This window comes from Leucopleurus acutus (assembly GCF_964270905.1).
Source record: "Leucopleurus acutus genome assembly, chromosome: 14".
In the NCBI taxonomy this organism is placed as follows: Eukaryota; Metazoa; Chordata; class Mammalia; order Artiodactyla; family Delphinidae; genus Leucopleurus; species Leucopleurus acutus.
Window position 1 is genome coordinate 63,474,785 of NC_139156.1, and position 24,230 is coordinate 63,499,014.

Sequence of the window (24,230 nt, forward strand, 5' to 3'; positions counted from 1 at the left end):
GTGTTACTTCTGAAGTTACGTCATAAAGCTGAAACAACTTCCATCTGGTCTTTTGGAATGCTTGCTCTTGGAATCCTCACGACATGCTCTGAGGAAGCCAGGCAGCCCCTGTAGAGAAACTGTCAGCCAGCCTCAACTTGCCAGCCATTTGAGTAAGCCATCTTCAAAGTGGATCCTCCAGCTTCCAGCTGATGCTTCATGGACAGAGAAAAGCTTTCCTCACAGAGCCCTGCCCAAAATGAAAATTCATAAGCTAAAAAAATGATTGTTGGGGACTTCCCTGGCAGTCCAGTGGTTAGGGCTCCTTGCTTCCACTGCAGGGGGCACAGGTTTGATCACTGGTTCGGGAACTAAGATCCCACATGCCACAAAAATAAATAAATTAATTTAAAAGAAGATTGTTGTTTAAAGACACTAAGTTTTGGAGGTTTGCTTTTTACATAGATTAGATAACCATAGGAAATATTCATGAAAAACCTACAGCTAAGCATCATATTTAATAGTGAAATATTGAATGCTTTCCCCCTGAGATCAGTAGAAGGCAAGGATGCCCAGTGTCAGAACTTCTATTTAACCAGTGAACTTAAGAAAGTGAAATAAAAAGCATAAAGATCAGAAAGGAAGAAGTAAAACTGCCTCTATTTGTAGATGACATGATTATTTACATAGAAAGTCTTAATGAATCTACAAAACAACTACTGGCAAAGTCTCAGGATATAAGGTAAATTTTATCTATCTTATTTTTTTGGCCGCACCATGCGCCATGTGGGATCTTAGTTCCCTGACTAGGGATCAAACCTGTGCCCCCTGCATTGGAAGCGTGGAATCTTAACCACTGGACCACCAGGAAAGTCCTAAGGTAAACTTTAAGGATTGTATTTTTATATACTAGCAGGAAGCAATTAAAAAACAATTTCATTTAAAATAGCATCAAAAAATATACTTAGGGCTTCCCTGGTGCTGCAGTGGTTAAGAATCCGCCTGCCAATGCAGGGGACACAGGTTCGAGCCCTAGTCCGGGAAGATCCCACATGCCGCGGAGCAACTAAGCCTGTCTGCCACAACTACTGAGCCTGTGCTCTAGAGCCTGTGAGCCACAACTACTGAAGCCCGCGTGCCTAGAGCCTGTGCTCCGCAACAAGAGAAGCCACCACGATGAGAAGCCTGTGCACCGCAACGAAGACCCAACACAGCCAAAAAAAAAGTAAATAAATAAATTTTTAAAAAACTTATAAAAAATGTATATATACTTAAATTTAACAAAATATATGCAATAGCTTTACACTGACAATTACAAAATGTTGCTGAGAGACATTAAAGAAAATCTATATAAATGGAGAGATAAACCAGGTTAATATATTAGAAGTCTCTCTATTTTAAAGAAATCAGTACTTCTCAAATTGATTTTTAGGTCTAATGTAATCTCAATCATAATTTCAACAGGCTCTTTGTAGAAATTCACAACCTGATTCTAAAATTTATATAGAAATGTGAAGGACCTAAAATACCCAAAGCAATCTTTAAAAAGAACAAATACATATAGCATCTGTCTGTATGACTTACTATAAAGCTGTAGTAATCATGACAATGTGATACTGGCATAAGGAGTCACAAACATCAAAAGAACAGAATAGGGGCTTCTCTGGTGGCTCAGTGGTTGAGAGTCCACCTGCCGATGCAGGGGACACGGGTTCGTGCACCGGTCCGGGAAGATCCCACATGCCGCGGAGCGGCTGGGCCCGTGAGCCATGGCCGCTGAGCCTGCGCGTCCGGAGCCTGTGCTCCGCAACGGGAGAGGCCACAACAGTGAGAGGCCCGCGTACCGCAAAAAAAAAAAAACCAAAAGAAACAACAACAAAAAAACAGAATAGAGAGCCGAAATGGACCTATACTTATATAGTCATTTGATTTTTTTTAACAAGGTGCCAAAGCAATACCATGGGGGAAGGGTAGTCTTTTGTACAGGTGCTACTGGAAAAACTGGATATGCACATGGTTGGGGGAACGGGGAGGGGGGAACACGACTCATTCTCTACCTCATACCACACAGAAAAATTAATTTTAGATGGATCATAAACCTAAATGAAAAATAAAACAATAAACTTCAAGAAGAAAACAAAGGAGAATATCTCTACTTCCTAGGGGTTGGCAAGGATTCCACAGGTCACAGAAAGCGAAAAGCATAGAAGAAAAATGGATAAATTAGACTTCATAAATATTACAATTTACTCATATCTAAAGATCTTGTTACCGAACCAAACTTGGGTCTGCTCACCACTGCAGTAAAGCTACTGACACTGGGTTGTGGTGAAGGAAAGTGCAGCATTTACTATAAGGCGCCAGTACAAGAAGGATGGAGGGCTCGTGCTCTAAAAACCCCAAACTCCCCAAAGGGTTTCAGCAAAGGTTTTTTTTTTTTTTTTTACATCTTTATTGAAGTATAATTGCTTTACAATTGTGTGTTAGTTTCTGCTTTATAACAAAGTGAATCAGTTATACATATGTTCCCATATTTCTTCCCTCTTGCGTCTCCCTGCCTCACCAGGTGAGGGGGTGGGGTCGCAAGGTATGTGATCAGCTTGTGAGGTAACAGGGTGTGTCACAGGGGTTAACATCATCAATCAGGCTCCCTCAGGCCTGGGGGCTATGTGTTCATGATCATCAAGTAGTTAGCACCTTCCAGGGAGTTCCCTGGTGGTCTAGTGGTTAGGATGCCCGGCTTTCCCTACTGTGGCCCAGGTTCAATCCCTGGTTCGGGGAACTGAGATCCCACAAGCTGCATGGTGTGGCCAAAAAAAAAAACAAACATCTTCCATTTGGTGGGGGGTTTTCACGTCTATAGAACTACTCAGGAAATGTGTATCAGATACTATTATCTAGGGACTTCAGAGAGGAGCTAAAGCAGAGGATTTGGGGAAGGCCCATAGGGTCCTGCTGGGTTACAATCTTGTTAAGAAAATGAATAGGCAAGCGACAGATGGGGAGAAAATACTCACAAAACCTATCTGACAAGTCTTTTATTAAGAATTATATAAAAGATTCCCGGGGAATTCCCTGTGGTCCAGTGGTTAGGACTTCGAGCCCTCACTGCCGAGGTCCTGAGTTCAATCCCTGGTCGGGGACCTAAGATCCCACGCTGTTTGGCACAGCCAAAAAAGAAAAAAAAATTTTTTTGTAACTCAATGATAAAAGGACAATGCAGTTAAGAAAAAAATGGGCAAAGGATTTTTAAAAAAGATTTATTTATTATTATTATTTTAAAATTTATTTTATTTATTTATTTTTGGCTGCGTTAGGTCTTTGTTGCTGTGCTCGGGCTTTCTGTAGTTGCTGCGAGCAGGGGCTACTGTTCATTGCGGTGCGCGGGCTTCTCACTGTGGTGGCTTCTCTTGCGGAGCATGGGCTCCAGGCGCGTGGGCTTCAGCAGTTGTGGCTCACGGGCTGTAGAGCGCAGGCTCAGTAGTTGTGGCGCACGGGCTTAGTTGCTCTGCGGCATGTGGGATCTTCCCGGACCAGGGCTCGAATCCGTGTCCCCTGCATTGGCAGGTGGATTCTCAACCACTGCGCCACCAGGGAAGCCCTATTTATTATTTATTTATTTTATTTATTTTTGGCTGTGTCGGGTCTTAGTTGGGGCACGCAGGATCTTCGTGGAGGTACGCGGGATCTTTCCTTGTGGCATGTGGACTCTTCGTTGTGGTGCTCTGGCTTCTCTTTAGTTGTGGCGTGTGGGTTTTCTCTCTCTAGTTGTGGTGCGGGCTCCAGGGCCTGTGGGCTCTGTAGTTTGCGGCACGTGGGCTCTAGTTGAGGTGTGCGAGCTCAGTAGTTGCAGCGCGTGGGCTTAGTTGCCCTGCGGCATGTGGGATCTTAGTTCCCTAACCGGGAATCAAACCCGCATCCCCTGCATTGCAAGGCGGATTCTTCACCACTGGACCACCAGGGAAGTCCCTGGGCAAAGGATCTGAACACACATTTTCAAAGGAGGGTATACAAATGACTGAGCACATGATAAAATAATTTCATTAGTGATGGGGATGTGCAAATTAAGACTGAAAAGACTGATAGCATCAAATATTGTCAAGTATATGCAGAAACTGGAATTCTGAAACATCGTCAGCTGTAGTGTAAAATGTTACAACCACTTGCATAAAGGTCTGTCAGTTTCTTATGTTAAACCTAAATATAAACCTACCCATGGCCCAGAAATATCACACCAAGGTATTTACTCAAGAGAAACAGAAGGACACATCCATGGAAAAATGTATACAAGAATATTTGTAGCCACTTTATTCAAGATAGCAAAATACTGTAAATAATCTAGGTGTTTGTCAACTGGAGACTGACGAAGTAGACTACTATTCAGCAATAAAAAGGAACAAACTGCTGGTTTATGTAACAAAATGGATGAATCTCAAAAACATTATACTGAGTAAAAGAAGCCAGATACAAAATAGTACATACCATGTGATTTTCATTATATGAACTTGTAGAATAGACAAATCAGATCTCTGGTGAAAAAAAATCAGTTTAGTGGTTGGGTTTCCAGTAGGGATGGATGTGGGAATTGCCTGGGAAGAGGTATGAGAGAACTTTCTGGGGGTGATGATAACATTCTGTATCTTAATAAGCATTGGTGTCAAATACATTTGTCAAAATTCATCAAATGGTACACAGAAGATTTGTGCATTTCATTTTATGTAAATTCTACAATTCACATATGAAATTTACATAAAACATTTAAAGTACCACAGACAAAATATTGAACTCTAGCTAATGACGTGCATGCTAAAGTGTTCAGGGGTGAAATGCACTGATGTCTGCTATTCTGAAATGCATTTAAAAAGAAACACTTGAATTCATGGATGGATAGATAGATATACATTGTGATAATGAATGATAACATTTGCTAAAGATAGCAAATGTTAATTGTAAAATTTAGGTGATAGGTATATGCTGTTCATGATATAATTCTTTTTTTTTTTTTGCGGTACGCGGCCCTCTCACTGTTGTGGCCTCTCCCGTTGCGGAGCACAGGCTCCGGACGCGCAGGCTCAGCGGCCGCGGCTCACGGGCCCAGCCGCTCCGCGGCATGTGGGATCTTCCTGGACCGGGGCATGAACCCGCATCCCCTGCATCGGCAGGCGGACTCTCAACCACTGCGCCACCAGGGAAGCCCCATGATATAATTCTTTTAACTTTTCTGTACATTTGAAAGTTTTTATGATAAAATATTAGGAAAGGGAAAAGAATAAATTGCAGGGAGAGAAGAATGGAAGCACATGTGAGAGATAATGATTAGGTAGTGACAGTGGAAATGGAAAGGAATGAAGAGATTTAAGATAGTTTTAGAGGCAGAATCTATGGGTCTGCCTATGGATTGGATGTGGGTAGTAACAGAAAGGAATCAAGGATGATTTCTGGGTTTCTGGCCTTATCTGCTGGGCGGTTAGTGCTATTACTGAGAAGAATAATGGGTTTGTTGGGGAAATATAAAGTTCTATTTTAGGGAATTCCCTGGAAGTCCAGTGTTTAGGCCTCTGCACTTCCACTGCAGGAGGCCTGGGTTTGGGGAACTAAGATCCCTGCAAGCCTCGCGGCCAAAGAAAAAAATTTATTTTTCCATTTTGGCCACGTTAAAGAAGTTTCCCCCTTCCCTCCAAGTGTAGATGTCAAGCAGGCAGTTGGACTCTTGAATTTGGAGGAGAAGCTTTGCCTGTAAATATGAATTTGAGAATTGGCAGGATAGAGATGGTATTTAAAGCGATGACAATGGGGCTTCCCTGGTGGCGCAGTGGTGGAGAATTCGCCTGCCAGTGCAGGGGACACGGGTTCGAGCTCTGGTCCGGGAAGATCCCACATGCTGCGGAGCAACTAAGCCCGTGTGCCACAACTACTGAGCCTGCGCTCTAGAGTCCGTGAGCCACAACTACTGAGCTCACACGCCTAGAGCCCGTGCTCCGCAACAGGAGAAGCCACCGCAATGAGAAGCCCGTGCACCGCAACAAAGAGTAGCCCCCGCTCACCGCAACTAGAGAAAGCCCGCGCACAGCAACGAAGACCCAACACAGCCAAAAATAAATAAGTTTATAAAAATAAATAAAGCCATGAAAATGGTTGAAATAACCTAGGGAGCTAATAGACAAAATTTTCAGAACTGAATTCTGAGGACTTTCAACATTTAGAGATTGGGCAGAAAAATGAAGAGACAGTAAAGGAGATTGAGGAGGGCCTGCGATGTTGGAGGAAAACCAGTTGATTGTGGCATCACAGGTACAAAATCTGTAACTACTACGGGCAAGGATTTTCCATTCTTGTTTTTCCAGGAAGTTGATCATAACTTCTTCATAATTTTATATGAATAAACATGAATGTGAAAGATAACTTTTGATAAAGATTATTTTAAGTTGGGTGAAACCCTTAGGAAGTGATTTTACACATTTCTGTATTTTAAAAAATATTTATTTATTTATTTATTTTGCCTGCTCCGGGTCTTAGTTGCCACATGCGGGATCTTCGTTGCTGCATGTTTAGTTGCGGCATGTTTAGTTGCGGCAGTGAATAGGAGTTGAAATTGGACATAGCCTTGAAAAAAATTCTTTAAAGTTTTCCTCAGGAGGGTGGCCAAGAGAGAAAAGGTTCCATCAAGGTAACATCATTTCAAGATGAGAGATACTGGGAAGCATTACAAACCAGGGAGTGATCCAATAATGAGGGCCAGATTGAGGAGAGTAGAGAATGAGGGAATAACAGAAGAAGTAATGCCCTTGAGAATGTAAGAGGCCTTGGGATCCCAAGTAGAAGTAGAGGGATTGCCCATTGATAGGAGGAACGCTCTGTCCACTGCTGAAAAAAAGTGGAAAGAGGTTATAAAATGGGGAGGAGATATTAGTGGTTTTGTAGATTTAGTCATGGCATGATGAGGAAGTTCTTTCCTGACAGCTTCCATTTTCTCAGTTGAGCCAGAAAAAAAGGAGGAGAGGTTGTTTGCCAAAGAGTGAAAAATTCCGTAAGCTAACAAGGGACGCCTTGGTTTGGGCAACTGCAGTTTTGTTCATACTAAGTGCGTGTGTCGAACATGGGTCGGCGTGTCGAGAGAGAGGGAGGCAGGGGAAGGGGGGAGGGAGAGACAGAGAGACACAGAGGAGCCGGAGCTTTTAGTCTGGGCCAGATTACGAAGACTCGCTGTTTTCCAAACTCTAAGGCAAAGGAGCAAAAGCGCCTCACGCGCAGGGCGCCGTAGGAATTGCCCGCGCAGGTCACTTGGGACCTCCGCTGGTCGGCGCATGCGCGCGGCTCCACGCGGTCTCGCGGTCCTTTTCCCTCCGTGTGTTGCTCCGGGTTCCCCTGAATTCACCTGGCGGCAGTTTGAGGTCTCTGCGGTCGGGATGGAACAGGTGGACGAACTGGAGCTGCTAATGGAGAAGAGTTTCGGAGATAACGCTGCGCAGCCGGCGGAGCTGTGAGCGGAGCGGGGGGAGGGTCTGGGAACAAAGCGGGAGATTTGAAAAGCAGGGAGCGGGAGAGGCCGCACCCGCGCCTCCGCGGACCGGGGCTGGGGCAGAGTAACCAGGCTCAAGTCCCGGGGCGCCCGACGAGCCTCCGGAACTGGGGTCTGTTTCCCAGGGTTCTCTTTGGGGCCAAGCCCGGGCCAGGGCTTGAATATTCTCCCTCACCCAGCAGTTCATTCTTAATCTTGATATCACCACTTTCCTGAATTCGGGGAGTCCTAGCCAACTTAAATGTCTTCATAAAACGAAATTGCAACTGCTAGACGCTTTTCTTCATGTTTAATTGGAGAAAGTTATCCCGGGGAGAAATCTGTACCCTCAGAGCGGCTTAAATGGTCGGGGAAATTGACCCGCAAGCATAGTGTAGAATTGTCAGTAGTAATGATATTGAGGCTAATTATTGTTGACGGAGCTTTGCGCTTTGAGTTGTGATCAGCAGTACCTTTTGGGAGATCCTTAAAGCGTCCCAGCTGACCTTGGGAAATTCATGGTCTGAGGCTACGTGGGTAGGTGAATGAGGAATATAACCTAGGTGGGTTACAAAGGTTGGGTGACAAAGACAGTTTTAGGGTAAAGTTTTAGGGTAATAACTGGAGAGATAATGACTTTGGACTGTCACTGATAAAGACTGCAGTCAAACTGGAAAGATTTAAGAGGGAATTAATGTTTTCTAGAGGAGAGATTAGAGTATTTTGCAGTTTTCAGGCGGCTAGGATCAGTGGATAAAAGAATTGTGAAATCGACTTGCCCATTATAAATAAGAAATTTCTGAGTTACTCTATGAAGGAATGGTTAAGATGACAGGTATTAATCTTGCTTTCTCTACAAAACATAGGCTAGTTGATCCCCAATGAGGTTTTATAGAATGATTTCCTGCATTAAATAGTAGGTTGGACTAGGTGATTTCTAAGTACTCTCCTAATTGAAAGATTAATATAATAATGAAGCTCACAGTAGGACTTCCAGCAAACCACCCACACTATATTTTTCCATAACAAACATCTTTTATTTACAAAAAGATAGTGTCCTAGACATTTCCTTTCACTTGTACTTTGGGAAGGTTTGCACCAGTGGTAGGAATTTGTGTCTAATATTTGTCAATTTACCATTCGTCCTCATAATCATAGATGTCCCAAAGAGCTCCTCATAGAGCTTATATTTGGAAAAATCCATATCGTAAGTATGTTTTAAATGGCATTGCTTCTGGGAAGTTTTTATAATAGGAATTCTGCTATGCCCTTGCTCTCTCTCTTTACCTCTTTTAGCCAATGGTCTTGTGATAAGCTTACCGGAAGAAACAAACCTAGAAAACTAGAAGGTTGGTTTGTAGATAAAAGAGATTGGATGGCTTCTTATTTAATGCTTGTGCTACAGTAGTTTTGTATGTGTATGCTTTAGATTTCAGAAGAAGAAGGTGGAGGCTTCCTTTTCTAAAGCAGTTCTGAGCCGAGGAATGGATAACCGGTACCTGGTATTAGCAGTCAATATTGTACAGAATGAAGAAGGAAACCATGAAAAGCACCTAATCATCACTGCTTCGCAGTCGCTAGAATGTAAAGAACTGTGTATCCTTAGGAATGACTGGTAATTTTTGTGTGACTTTGGGCGTTCATCTGGCAGAGTCTTAAGGGTGCCGTCTTACAAACTATCACATGGGCTTGTGTGGCTGTTGCAATAATTTAATTGTTAATAAAGAGAGTAGATATGAACCTGAATTAATTTTGCATAAGGATTGTGCCTATTACACTAGCATCTCAAGTCCCTTATTCCAAAACTTTTATTGTCATTTGAAAATCAAGTACAAGGGGATTTATTAAATCACTACTTCCTATTTCCCAGTGCTTTCTGGGACTGCAGCTTAAACCTCATTTAGTTCTCACTAAGAGGAAAACTAATCACAGCATAAGAACATCCTTAGGGCTTCCCTGGTGGCGCAGTGGTTGAGAGTCTGCCTGCCGATGCAGGGGACACAGGTTCGTGCCCCGGTCCGGGAAGATCCCACATGCCGCGGAGCGGCTGGGCCCGTGAGCCATGACCGCTGAGCCTGCGTGTCCGGAGCCTGTGCTCTGCAACAGGAGAGGCCACGACAGTGAGAGGCCTGTGTACCGCAAAGAACATCCTTAGACTCTAGCTGTTGCTTCTCAAGCAGTGTGTGGTATGTGAGGGGTGAAGGGGAGATGCAGAGAAGGTGGAGGTCTAACTCTGTCTAGGCTGCAAGTTGGATGGTTTGAACTCGATAAATATGATTTTGTTCTTGGTACATTGTGTTTGGCTTCATGCCTCAAGGCTTATAGAAGCTGTAGGTATAAGTCTTAAGAATGAGAGAACTATTATTAGAACAGCCTCATCCATAATTGAAGCTATACACTGTTAATAATTTGATAGCTTTTGCAGTAGATAATGCAAGACCCAGAAATTTAGAAATACTTATTTCTTTACATAAGATATCCAGTTGTTTATTTTTTAAAAATATTTATTTATTTGGCTGCGCTGGGTCTTAGCTGCGGCACATGGGATGTTCGTTGCTGTGTGCGGGCTCTTAGTTGCGGTATGCGGGATCTAGTTCCCTGACCAGGAATCGAACCCGGGCCCCCTGCATTGGGAGCACGGAGTCTTAACCACTGGTCCACCAGAGAGGTCCCTCCAGTTATTATTTATTTATTTTTTTCCTCCAGTTATTTTTGAAGCCTCCTTAATATGTTTAAATGTAGGAATCTAAACTATGTATACTTTAATTTTGCTTTATTTTTAGGTGCTCTGTACCAGTAGAGCCAGGGGACATCATTCATTTAGAGGGAGACTGCATATCCGATACTTGGATAATAGATGAAGATTTTGGATATTTGATTCTGTATCCAGACATGCTGATTTCTGGCACAAGCATAGCCAGTAGTATTCGATGCATGAGAAGAGCTGTCCTGAGTGAAACATTTAAGGTGAACAATATTAACAGCCAGTGTTTCCACAGGGTCTTAAGAGTTCACAGACCACTTTTACACTCTTACTTAATCCTCCCAACAATCCTGTGAAGTAGATGGTATTAATCAGCTGCATTTTACTGATTGGGAAGATCAGGAAGTTAAGTGACTTGCCCAAAGTTACTGTAGCTAGTAAGTGGCAGTGTTGGGATTCAAGGCCAGGTGCCCTAAGATCCTTTGAATCTTATTCAACATTTTGTCAAATAATTAATTCTAATAATAATATAAATTTCAGTGATAAAAATTTTAATTTAATATATCTGGGCATTTCCAAACTTGGCTTCATGTGATTCCCAGTGAACTAAAAGTAAATGTGAGAGTCTCTTTTAAAAACATTATTATGGAAAGTTTCAAACATATGCAAAGAGATGATTATAATAAACTCCCATGTACCCATTTTGCTGTTCCCAGACATTGTATTATTTTGCAACTAAATGAAAGCTGAGGATTTAAAAATATATATAAACACAGTATCTTTATCATACACAATAAAATGAACAGTAATTCCTTAAATTAATCTAATAGTTTTATCTCTAATGTCTTTTATCAAATTTTTTTTTATTCAGTTCGTTTGTTAGCATCAATATCCAAACAATATTATGTTTGGTTGATATGTCTCATAGTTTCTTTTAATCTAAATTCTGCCTTACACCCACTCCCTTTGTTTCAATGCCATTTCTTTTTTATTTTTTGGTTGCACTGCATGGCTTATGGGATCTTAGTTCTCTGACAAGGGATTGAACCCAGGCCCTCAGCAGTGAGAGCACGGAGTCCTAACCACTGGACCGCCAGGGAATTCCCAATGCCATTTATTTTTGAAGAACGTGAGTTTTATTTAAGTTTCCTCTTCCTCCCAGGGTATTCTTTTAATTATACAATTAGTCTCTGTGCCTGTAGAAAACCAAAAAACAGCTAAGGGCTTCCCTGGTGGCGCACTGATTAGGAATCTGCCTGCCAATGCAGGGGACAGGGGTCTAGAGCCCGTGCTCCACAACAAGAGAAGCCACCACAATGAGAAGCCTGCTCACCACAATGAAGAGTAGCCCCCTCTCACTGCAACTAGAGAAATCCCATGCATAGCAATGAAGACCCAATGCAGCCAAAAAAAAAAAAAAAAAACAAACAAACAAATGCAGCTAAGCAAGAAGAATAAAAGAAGGAAAAATACCCAAGTAGATTTTCTAATCGTCTGTAGTTATCACTTATTTATAGTTTTTTTAAAAAAATCAGCTTTTTTCTTCAATTGTGGGGATACTATTAACTTCTCTTTTAACCACATATTATAAAGCAGACCTGAATATTAATATTTTAAAAACCTTATTTTGAAATAATTTTAGACTCACATAGAACTTACAAAAATAGTACAGAGAGTTCCCTGTAAATTAATTTTTAAAATTCCTGATGGGTGTCTTGTGGACTTTTTCTTTTTTTTTTGAGGGGATGGTCCAGGCTAATAAAAGTTTTTTTGAGGGGATGGTCCAGGCTAATAAAAGTTAATTGAAAACTACTGTTTCTTTTTGAGTGGTGAGAGTTTGTCAAAAATCTCTGCTGGGGACTTCCCTCGTTGCACAGTGGTTAAGAGTCCACCTGCCAATGCAAGGGACACGGGTTCGAGCCCTCGTCCGAGCGGATCCCACATGCTGCGGAGCAACTAAGCCCGTGAGTCACAACTACTGAGCCTGCGCTCTAGAGCCCGCGAGCCACAGCTTCTGAAGCCTATGCACCTGGAGCCCGTGCTCTGCAACAAGAGAAGCCTCCGCAATGAGGAGCGCGTGTACCACAACGAAGAGTAGCCCCCGCTCGCCTCAACTAGGGAAAGCCCACGCGCAGCAACGAAGACCCGACACAGCCAAAAATAGATAAATAAATTAAAAAAAATAAGTTTTCAAATAAATTTGAAAAAAAAAAAAATCTCTGTAGAGAGTTCCCTGGCGGTCCAGTGGTTAGGGCTCAGTGCTTTAACTGCTGGGGCCTGGGTTCAGTCCCTGTTTGGGGAACTAAGATCCCACAGGTGTGTGGGGCAGCCAAAAAAAAAAAAATCTCTGCTTTAAGTTTGTTTCATGTTTTGAGTATTTTACTCACATGACTTTATGATCTATGCGTTTATTGACTTTTGTATGTGGGTTCATTATAAAGTGAAATTAGAGATGAATATGTTAAATATTTGAGACCACATTGAACTTTTTCATATAAGTTATTTTAATTTTTTTCAAAATGGAAATATACTGATTTGAAAATAATAACTTGTAAAATAATTCAGGTAATTCTAAATTGAAGAAAGTGAAAGTCACCTATAATTTCACTCACCAGAAAAATAAATTGTTTCATATTTTGGCATTTGTCTCACCAGTGTACTTTGGTTATGGTGGTTCAATAGGTTAGGTAATAAATGTACGATCACATCTGTTGATACGTTGTGAAATAAGATATTTGTATGATTTTTGTGTTTTTTTGGTAGAGCTCTGATCCAGCCACACGCCAAATGCTGATTGGTACCATTCTCCATGAAGTATTTCAAAAAGCAATAAGTGATAGTTTTGCCCCAGGAAAGCTACAAGAACTTGCTTTTCAAACTGTTCAAGAAATAAGGCATCTGAAGGAAATGTAAGTAGTTACGAGAGGAACTATAGATACAGTTTTGTTATATAACTTCTTTCCTAGCATCTATAAGGTTTTTGGCTATTAGACTATTAAATATAAATCAGTATAATACTAGAATGCAGATTTCAGGGCTGTAGTATCCCACTGCAATTCTGCGAAGAGCTTCTGAAATTGCAGAACAGGAATTCTTTGGCTAAAAATACCTAAATATTCTCTATATGCATAATAGACTCCACAGCTGCACTCAGAGAGTGTGAACTTTTTGTTTTACTTCTAGAAACAGTGTGACATCTTGAAAATTGTATGGGGCTGGGAGTCAGATGAACCTCCTTTCAAATTCTAGCTTTGCCAATTTTATGATTGAACTAGTTACTGAAAGATTCTGGAAAGGGTGATAATACCTGTTTTGCAGACTTTTTGTGACAATGGAGATAATGTATGTAAACCCACAAATGGCTAGTCATTGGCGTTTTATGAGTGGCTACCTGCAGAGGGATTGGCATATTCTCTATTTCTTTCTTGACTCCTACTGCAGTCCATCTTTTTTTCACAGAAATTTTTTTATTAGTGGTGATTTTGCTTTCCAGACTAGTTGATACAAACCTACTTTTCCCAGATATAATTCTACATTTCACTGTGTAAATGAGAAAAATGTGTTCCATAATTCTACACTTATTTACTAATGACGTACAATCTATTGTCTTAAAAACATTTTAGAACCCTGCCCTATGTCAGGCACTGTGTTAAGTGCTTTTTAGCTATCTTATATAATCTGATAGCAACCTGTTATAAAGGAAGAAATGGAAGCACAGAGAAGTTGTCACTTGGTTACAACCACACACAGCATGGCTTTCAGAATATGACTAGATATAATAAAGTTTTTGCTTAAGAGTTCTACTTATTGCTTTAGTTGCCACTTTGGTTTTCAAATTAAAAAAATTTTTTGTCACACCCTAACCAGGATCTGTTGTGTACTGTATGGATCATTGCCCTGAAACAAAACACATCAAAACTTAGTGCCTTAAAATGACAAACATCTGGCCTTCCCTGGTGGCCCAGTGGTTGACAGTCTGCCTGCCGATGCAGGGGACACGGGTTCGTGCCCGGGTCCGGGAAGATCCCACATGCTGCGGAGTGGCTGGGCCCGTGAGCCATGGCCATTGGGCCTGCGCGTCCGGAGCCTGTGCTCCGCAACGGGAGGGGCCACAACAGTGAGAGGCCCGCGTACCGCAAAAAAAAAAAAAAAAAAATGACAAACATCTAACTTGTTATCTCATAGTTTTTGTCAGTCAGGAATTTGGAAGTAGTTCAGCTGGGTGGCTCAGGCTCAGGGTCTCCCATGTGAGCTGCATCTGAAGGCATGACCGGGCAGGAGCATCTGCTTCCGTGATGACTCACTCACACGTCTGTTGTGGGGAGGACTCATTTCCTAGCTGGCTGTTGGCAGGAGGCCTCAGTTTCTTGCCCCATGGGCTTCTCTAGGGGGCTGGCTGATGTGTCCTGGGACCCAATCTGCTTCCTTCAGATTGAAGGGTCCAAGAAAGAGAGCAGGAAGCCACAGTGCCTTTTATAACCTAGTCTCTGATTGCTATGATGTCACTTCTGCTTTTTTTATTCATTAAGTACTCATTACTAAGTCTAGCTCTCCCTTAACGGTAGGGGAATTAGGTGCCATCTTTTGAACGGGGTGTCAAAGGATTTGTGGACATATTTTAAACCACGACAGGTATTCAGGTATCAGGTAACCTGATCAGTCCAGAACCCAACATGAATATAAGTATGAAAGAAAACAAGGATTTTGAGCAGCCTTGCTCAGAATTCATGTCCTTGTATTAAACCTTGTGCATGTTACGTAATAGAATGTCTCATGCCCTCAGCATCTGTTATTTTTCATTAATATCTAACAGTCTTATCTGGTTTCTAAGATGCAGGAGAAAGGTACCTTCATAGTCATTAGGAGAGCTGATAGCTTCATTACTGTATAGGAAAGGAGAAACTTTTTTTTTTTTTTTGTGGTACGCGGGCCTTTCATCGCTGCGGCCTCTTCCGTCGTGGAGCACAGGGCCATGGCCCACGGGCCCAGCCGCTCCGCAGCACACGGGATCCTCCCGGACCGGGGCATGAACCCGCGCCCCCTGCATTGGCAGGCGGACTCCCAACCACTGCTCCACCAGGGAAGCCCAGGAAAGGAGAAACTTTTAAAAAATATAAGAACTATGAAGATCAGAATTTTGGTTTTTTTGGTTTTGGTTTTTTTGGCCACACAGCGCGGCTTGAGGAAACTTAGTTCCCTGACCAGGGATCGAACCCATGCCCCCTGCAGTGGAAGCACAGAGTCTTAACCACTGGACCACCAGGGAAGTCCCTTTAATTAATTTTTATTGGAGTATAGTTGCTTTACAGTGTTGTGTCAGGAATGTATTCTTAGCAGATCCTTGGGTATCACTGAATTATATATATATGTTTTTTGAAGTATAGTTGATTTACAACGTTGTGTTAGTTTCTGGTGTATAGCAAAGTGATTCAGTTATTTATACATATACATACATATATACTCTTTTTTTTTTTTTTTTTCGGTATACGGGCCTCTCACTGTTGTGGCCTCTCCCGTTGCGGAGCACAGGCTCCGGACGCGCAGGCTCAGCGGCCATGGCTCACGGGCCCAGCCGCTCTGCGGCATGTGGGATCTTCCCGGACCGGGGCACGAACCTGTGTCCCCTGCATCGGCAGGCGGACTCTCAACCACTGTGCCACCAGGGAAGCCCCCATATATATTCTTTTTTAAAAAAAATTAATTAACTAATTAATTTTTATTTTTGGCTGCGTTGGGTCTTCCTTGCTGCACGTGGGCTTTCTCTAGTTGCAGCGAGCGGGGGCTCTAGGCATGCAGGCTTCAGTAGTTGTGGCACATGGGCTCAGTAGTTGTGGCTCGCGGGCTCTAGAGTACAGGCTCAGTAGTTGTGGCACACGGGCTTAGTTGCTCTGTGGCATGTGGGATCTTCCCAGACCAGGGCCGGAACCTGTGTCCCCTGCATTGGCAGGCGGATTCTTAACCACTGAGCCACCAGGGAAGTCCCTATATATTCTTTTTCATATTCTTTTCCATTATGGTTTATTACAGGATATTGAATAGAGTTCCCTGTGCTGTACAGTAGGACCTTGTTTATCTATTTTATATATAGTAGTTTGTATCTGCTAAATCCAAACTTCTAATTTATCCCTGCCCCCCCTGCCCCCCCTTCCCCTTTGGTAGTCATAAGTTTGTTTTCTATGTTTGTGAGTCTCTGTTTTCTAAATAAGTTCATTTCTATCATATTTAGATTCCACATATAAGTGATATCATATGATAGTTGTCTCTCTCTGACTTCACTTAGTATGGTAATCTCTCTCCACCCATTTTGCTGCATTATTATTTTTTTTATCATTATATCCTAAGTCATTAAGGGGAAATATGTTTCATTTCAGTTATGAAAATACTAATTCTCTCATGAATCTTGCCCAACCCTGTTCAAAAGGATACTTTTTAAAATTCCCAGAGCCTAAAAATAACAGATCCAGAGTTCTTTCCTGCCCTCTCTCGTAGGCCCTTCTACTTTATTACCAATCTTAAAACAGATTTTTACCTGTTCATGCTCTGTCCTCTCATTATATCTATAAAAGTCTAGGCTTGAAGATGCCAAACCTTAAGTATCTCTATAGTCTCAGGAAAGAACAGGTGGTTACATGTCATTTTGCGGTGATTTGGCTCGAAATTAAAAAGGTAGAATTCAAATGCAGAAGACTTTAAATAACCAGTGTGGACTGGTTTGGAAACTTAGAAGAGTCCTGGTCTGTAAAAAGTAAAACACTAGGAAGAATCTGCCAAAGGAGATGGTGACAGTGAAGAATGGTTCCAGGATGGTTTGCGAAGGTTATTTACGAAAAAGATTACCCAGTTGTGCAGGTTTTTTTTTTTTAATAGTAAATTATTATTTCTAAATAGCTTATAAATTCACATACAGCATGTGTTGTTGTAATAGTACAAGAGGGTATACAATGATAGTAAGTCCTTTCTACCCCTGCATCCCTGGTCAGTCACTACCTAGCTCCAGAGGCAACTTCTGTTATCAGTTTCTTGTATGTCCTTCCACAGAGATTTCAAATATTTACATGTGATTGTGTGTGTGATTATTTATGTTTATATATTATTTGTTATATAAATGGTAGCATACCATACACATTATTGTATATAAATATTAAATCTTGGGAGTTCCCTGGCGGTCCAGTGGTTAGGATTCAGTGCTTTCACTGCTATGGACTCGGGTTCAATCCCTGGTCAATGAATTAAGATTCTACAAGTCGGGCAGCGTGGCCAAAAAAAAAACTTGGTGATTATTCCATATTAGTACTGATTGAGCTATCTCATTTTTAATTAAGAGTGGCAAAATGTTTCATTGTATGGATGTACAGTAATTTATTTAAGAGCCCCTGGCATTTCAGTCTTTGCTTTTATTAGCAACACTATAATAAATACCTTTGTACATTTTAATTTTAATAGCTGTGCAGGCATATATCTGGGCTCAATACTTAGAAGTGGAATTGTTGGACCAGAGGATATTTACATTTAAACATTTAAAAAATCTTTTTTAAAAAAATTTTTATTGAAGCATAGTTGATTTACAGTGTTGTATTATTTTCTGCTGTACAGCAGAGTGACTCAGTTATACATATATATATATATATTTATATTTATATCCTTTTCCATTATGGTTTATCACAGGATATCGAATATACGGTTTATCACAGTTGGACCTTGTTGTTTATCCTTTTTTTTTTTTTTTTTTTTTGCGGTACGCGGGCCTCTCACTGTTGTGGCCTCTCCCGTTGTGGAGCACAGGCTCTGGATGCGCAGGCTCAGCGGCCATGGCTCGCGGGCCCAGCCGCTCGGCGGCATGTGGGATCCTCCCGGTCTGGGGCATGAATCAGTGTCCCCTGCATCGGCAGGCGGACTCTCAACCACTGCGCCACCAGGGAAGCCCTGTTTATCCATTTTATAAGAGCTTACGTCAACCTCCCACTCCATCCTTCCCCCAACCCACTCCCCTTGGCAACCACAAGTCTATTCTCTATGTCTGTGAGTTTGTTCCTGTTTCGTAGATAGGTTCATTTATGTCATGATTTAGATTCCACATATAAGCGATATCATATGGCATTTTTCTTTCTCGTTCTCATTTACCTCTCTTAGAATGATAATCTCTAGTTGCATCCATGTTGCCGCAAATGGCATTATTTCATTTTTTTATGGCTGAGTAGTATTCCATTGTATATATGTACCACGTCTTTATCCATTCATCTGTCGATGGACATTTAGGTTGTTTTCATGTCTTGGCTATTGTGAGTAGTGCTGCTATGAACATAGGGGTGTATCTTTTTGTTAACAAATCTTTTTATTTGAAAATAATTTTAAATTTAGAGAAAAGTTGCAAGAGTAGTACAAAGAACATCCATACACTGTTTACTCAGATTTACCTGCTGTGTGTGTTTTTCTAAACCACTTGAGATTAAGCTGTATATGTGTTATTTTGACCTTTAAATACTTAAATGTGTATTTCCTAAGAATAAGGATTTTCTCTTATGTAACCACAGAACAGTTATCAACTTCAGGAAATTTAACATTGTTATAATACTTGTGTCTGATCTACTGTGCACATTTCAGTTTTGTCCAGTAATGTTCTTCATAGCATTTTTTTCCCTCCAGGACAGGATCCGGTCTGGGTACATTTAAAGTTTTGATATATATTGTCAAATTGCTCTATGTAGACATTGTCCTGTTTCTTTCTTCCATTCATTGTTTTCCAGTTTTGTTGATATATCATTGACATATAACATTGTATTAGTTTAAGGTATACAACTTAATGATTTAATATGTGTGTATATTGCAGAATTCATTTTGCATTTCTATAGGCAATATATGGGTCCTTGTTTCCCCCACGTCCTCACCTATATCATCTTTCATCCACTCTTAAGTTTCCCAGATTTCAAACAGCCTTTTTCAGACAAACACCCTTTGCCTTATGTGGACTGATTGTGTTTCTGTAGGTCATTCGGGGCACTTTGGTGTCAGTAATTGCTCCCTGGTTTGAGATTCTTCAGCTTTGCCTTCAACCTGAAGTTGCTTTTGTGGTCAGGACAAGCAATCTTGGCAGAGCTAGGATTGCTAATTTTGTCTTCCCTGCTGAACTGGCTCTCCCAGAGGACTGGTAGGGCTCTGCTTTCTTAGTTCTGGTAAGCCAGAGGTAGCAGAAACCTAGGAAAGTAGGAGCTTTGGTATTTGAAATTTGGTATTAGAAATGTTACAGAGTTATTATATGGTAAATTTGTAGCGTTTTGGAGCCTCAGATTTTGATGAATATGTTATTGAATATTGTGCTGTCTTCAGAAGGAGAGAAAAATGGTAAGTTGTGTTTTTTGAAAGGAGTTTGCAGACTGTTGGAGGCTATACCAGTACTCAGGTGAACTCAGGCCTGCAGGGAGAAAATTATGGCAGTAAATTATTAAAACACAGTGTAGAAGGGAGCATAGCGGTTAAGAACTTAGGTTCCCAAGCTAGAGCTGTGTGTCCTTTGGAAGTAACTTCTGAGCTTCAGTTTCCTTAGCTCTAAAGTGGGGTGACAATAATAGTATCTCGTAGAGATATAATGAGGGTTGAAAGTGTTCATGTTAAGCACCTAGAATAGTACCTGGCCTAGAGTCAGCATTATATGAGTATTCACTGTTATTATCTTCATACCTTATTGAGTTCTTATCATAAGCCAAGTATTAATACTTTACGTAGGCTGTTTTATTTAATCATCAAACTAACTGTGTGGTAGTTATCAACTCACCTTACAGATGAGGAAACTGAGGCTCAGCTAACAGTGAATCGCCCAAAGTTACACATCTAATAAAGAGTTAGGATTCAAACCTAGGTGTGATCTGACAGAAACACGTGTGCTCTTAACACCCCAGAGTAGTTATTAAGATTGTGAGGCTTAAACATGCAGAAGGAGCTGGGAGAACTATCCTGGGAAGGAGACAGCAGGTTTCAAAATTTTTTGGTCTCAGGACCATGTTACACTAAAAAAATTATTGAGGACCCTGAGGAGCTTTTGTTTATGTGGGTTATATCTATAGATAATTACTGTACTAGAAATGAAAACTGAGACAGTTTTAAAATGTTTATTGGTTAATTTGAAAATAACAATAACAATCCATTCCATGTTAATATAAATAACAGTCTAATGAAAAATAACTGTTTCTGAAAAAAAATGTAATGATACAAGTGGCATTGTTTTACATTTTTGCAGATGTTTTAATTTTATGACTTAATACATATTGACACCTGTATATATAAAATAGATAACTAATAAGGACCTACTATACAGCACGTGGAACTCTCCTCAATACTCTGTAATGGCCTATATGGGAAAAGAATCTAGAAAGAGTGGATATATGTAAATGTGTAACTGATTCACTTTGCTGTACACCTGAAACTAACACAACATTGTAAATCAACTATACTCCAATTAAAAAAAAAAGACATCTAGTTTCTTATATCTGCTTCTTTATTCTCTATATTGCTATATTGTATGTGTGTATGTGGACTCAGAAATCTCTACTTTGTACTCATGAGAAAACAAGAGCAAAAAAGGCAAATAATGTTGTAGTATTATTATGACATAGTTTTGACCTTATGGGCACCCTGAAAAACTGAGACTAGATTCTGGTAGTCTTTGCTGACTTCTGACTTAAGAAGTTAACATTCCTATAAATTGTCCTTTGATTCGGTAAGGCTGATGTGACTTTTCTGTTCCTACAGTCTTTTTTCCTCTTTTACTTTTCTACTTTCCATTGCTGGGTTTCAGGAGCAACATCTTCTACGGTTTCTTTTTTATCCCAAAAGTGTAACTGGGACCTATTAGACCTGAGATGATAGGAGTTGGAGCAGATCTGAAATTTGATGTCATGTCACTGTTATTTGGATTTTTTGTGTGTGATAAAATACACATAGCATTAAAAATCACAATCTTAACCACTTTTAAGGGTACAGTTAAGTGACATTAAGTACATTGACATTGTTGTGCAAACATTACCATCATCCACCTCCAGAACTTTTTTTATCTTCCCAGACTGAAACTTTATATCCATTAAACAACTCCCCCCTTCCCTCGGTCCCTGGCAGTCACCATTCTTTCTGTCTCTATGAATTTGACTATTCTAGGTACCTCACGTAAGCGGTCATGCAATATTTGTCCTTTTGTTGTTGGCTTATTTAGTCTAATGTCCTCAAGGTTCATCTATGTTGTAGCAAGTATCAGAATTTCCTTCCTTTCCAAGGCTGAATAATATTCCATTGTATATACCAAATTTTATTTATCCGTTCATTAGTTGATGGGCACTTGGGTTGCTTATTTGAATGTTTTTTTCCTTGTTTACTTTTTTCATATTTAAGCTTTCATACTTAATATCTCTTACTTTGGTAGGTACCGCCTAAATCTGAATCAAGATGAAATAAAACAAGAAGTAGAGGAGTATCTTCCTTCATTTTCTAAATGGGCTGGAGATTTCATGCATAAACATACTTCAACTGACTTCCCTCAGATGCAGCTCTCTCTGTAAGAAACCCATTTTGTTTATATGGTGTTCATATCTTTAGACCAGAATCTTATTCAAGATGTTGAATTAAAGCTTTTTAGAGGTCAAGTTATGACTAGCCTTTTTGTTTGCTTACTTTATAAGTTACAGTCCTGAGTATAATTCTTGGACAAAAAAAATAATCTAGTGAATAGAAAATTCTATTTTCACTATAGTAAAATTTATAATTTTTGGATATAGGTATAGTTTTTTAATAAAATCTTCAGTTTATAAATATATGGGAGGGCTGTCCTAATTTCATATATATTTCTCTGTGTTACTATCATATATGGACTGTCTCATGTGTTGATTACCATGGATTTGTGCTGTATGTTTATTTTTATTTATTTTTAATAAATTTATTTATTTATTTATTTTTGGCTGTGTTGGGTCTTCGTTGCTGTGCGTGGGTTTTCTCACATGGGTTTTGCAGTGAGCGGGGACTACTCTTTGTTGTGGTGTGTGGGCTTCTCGTTGTTGTGGCTTCTCTTGTTGCAGAGCATGGCCTCTAGGCACACAGGCTTCAGTAGTTGTGGCACGTGGGATCAGTAGTTGTGGCGCATGGGCTTAGTTGCTCCGCAGCATATGGGATCTTCCAGGGCCAGGGCTCGAATTCGTGTCTCCTGCATTGGCAGGTGTATTCTTAACCACTGCACCACCAGGGAAGCCCTGTGCTGTATGTTTAAATAGTGTGTTTAGGCATTCAATGCTGTTTGGCATTTGGTTTGTTTTTTACCTTTTTTCCCCTTAAAGTAGCATTGATACAAATTTGTAGGTCATCCTTTTTTTTTCCCCCATTATTTGCCCATTCAGCAAATATTTATTAAGTACCTAATATGTGCCAAGTAATGTTCTAGGTGCTGGGATCACAGTAGCAAAAAATAAAAAAAAAAAGCAACTGACTTTATGGTGCTTCTGTACTACTGAACAAGTAAACAGCAGGGTGCCAGATTGTGATAAGTGCAGTGTAGAACAATGGGGAGGATAAGAAAGAGGAGTTGGAGGGACATATTATTTCCCAAGAGTGGTCATGAAAGGCTTCTGTATATAAGGTGACATTGAGCAGGAGCCTGAAGGAAGTGAAGGAGGCAGCCATGCAGCTGTTTCCAGGAAGAGCACTCAGGTAAAAGCCCTGTGGCTAACGCACTCCTACGGTGTGGCTGGAGCAGAGTGAGGTGGAACAGGAGAAGCAGCTGTCCTGGGGCCTCATAAGCCTTACAGGATATTGGCTGCCATTCTGAGTCCATGAGCACGTGTAATGTGGCTACCATGGGAAGCCATTGCAGGGTTTGTACAGAGGGTTTTGATCTGATTTCTTTCTTTCTTTTTTTTTTAAACAGGCAACATTTTCTTTTTCTTTAAGTAGTCATAACTTCCTTTTATATCAATATTCTTATCTTTTTCTCAATATTCTCAATATTTTATCTTGTGACATTTTGTGATCTGAACTTGTTTTAAGATTTGTGAATCAGAAATCTTGGGAACAGTCAGGTCTTTGCGCCAGTGTGTTTTCTCAAGTTCAAAGGACACACTGAGCCTGGATGTGAATCCCAGTTTTGCCACAATTTGTCTGTGCAACTTTAGTCAAGTTCCTTATTCTCTCTGTGCTACTTTCTATATTGATCTGATTTACTTTTGAAAGAATCAATCTTTTAAGACTATGTTATATGGTAAGGGCAGAGGTAGAGACACCAATTTGGAGGTTCTTGCAGGAATCCAGGCAAGAGTTGGTGGTGGCTTAGACCAGAGTGAGGGTTGTGGAAGTGATGAGAATCAGTTGGATTACGGTCAGATTTTCAACGTAGTGCTGATAGGTTTTGGTGCAGGGTCTGAGGGAAAAAAAAGTCAGTGGTGATTCCAGGGGAGAAATTGTGATGAGAATGGAGTCAAGAGAGAATGGTAGAGGAGGATTTGGAGGCAGGGAATGTAGACTACTATATTGACAGGTTGTTCTATGAAAGGGTATGTAGAAATGGAATGGCTTATGTGGGGTTAAGAGAGCTTTGTTGTTGTTTTGAAGATGGGAGGTATAACATGTTTATATGCCAGTGAGAAGAATTCCATAGAGACGGTAACATTAACACTTAGAAGAGATGGGAGGAGTCTTAGAGCTGTGTCACTGAGTAAAAGAGAGGGATTAGAGTACACAAGTGGAGGGGTGGACCTTACGGGGACAGTTATTTCTGTGCATTGAAACCTCATAACTGGCCTACTTCAAGGTACTTGGAAAATTTACAACCTTTTGCATATTGCTAGAATTCTTAGAGAATTTTTTAAGTCATTTTAGAAAGTTGCTAGCAATGTTTAAATGTCCTGTGTCTGCTGGTAAGATTTTATTTATTTTATTATTATAATTATTTATAATTGAGTATATTCATAGAGTTGTACAACCATCACCACAATCAGTTTGCCAATAGGACTCTGATATATCTATTTTTAAAATACTTAGTGGTTGTGCTCGTTGTGGCAGCACATACAGTAAAATTGGAAC

General features: G+C 40.6%; 1 protein-coding gene across 1 annotated transcript in view; it reads left to right on the forward strand.

The window, feature by feature from the left end:
- Positions 1-7,370: 7,370 nt before the first annotated feature.
- The window catches only part of DNA2 (DNA replication helicase/nuclease 2), a gene marked incomplete at its 3' end in the record, with an annotated part of 47,597 nt that continues 30,737 nt past the window's right edge, over positions 7,371-24,230 (forward strand). Inside the window, exons 1-5 of the mRNA XM_082855150.1 lie at positions 7,371-7,459; positions 8,907-9,092; positions 10,261-10,444; positions 12,945-13,090; positions 21,589-21,720. Coding sequence (XP_082711276.1) covers positions 7,386-7,459; positions 8,907-9,092; positions 10,261-10,444; positions 12,945-13,090; positions 21,589-21,720 — 722 coding nt within the window. The 5' untranslated portion in view covers positions 7,371-7,385. The remainder of the gene's footprint in view (positions 7,460-8,906; positions 9,093-10,260; positions 10,445-12,944; positions 13,091-21,588; positions 21,721-24,230) is intronic.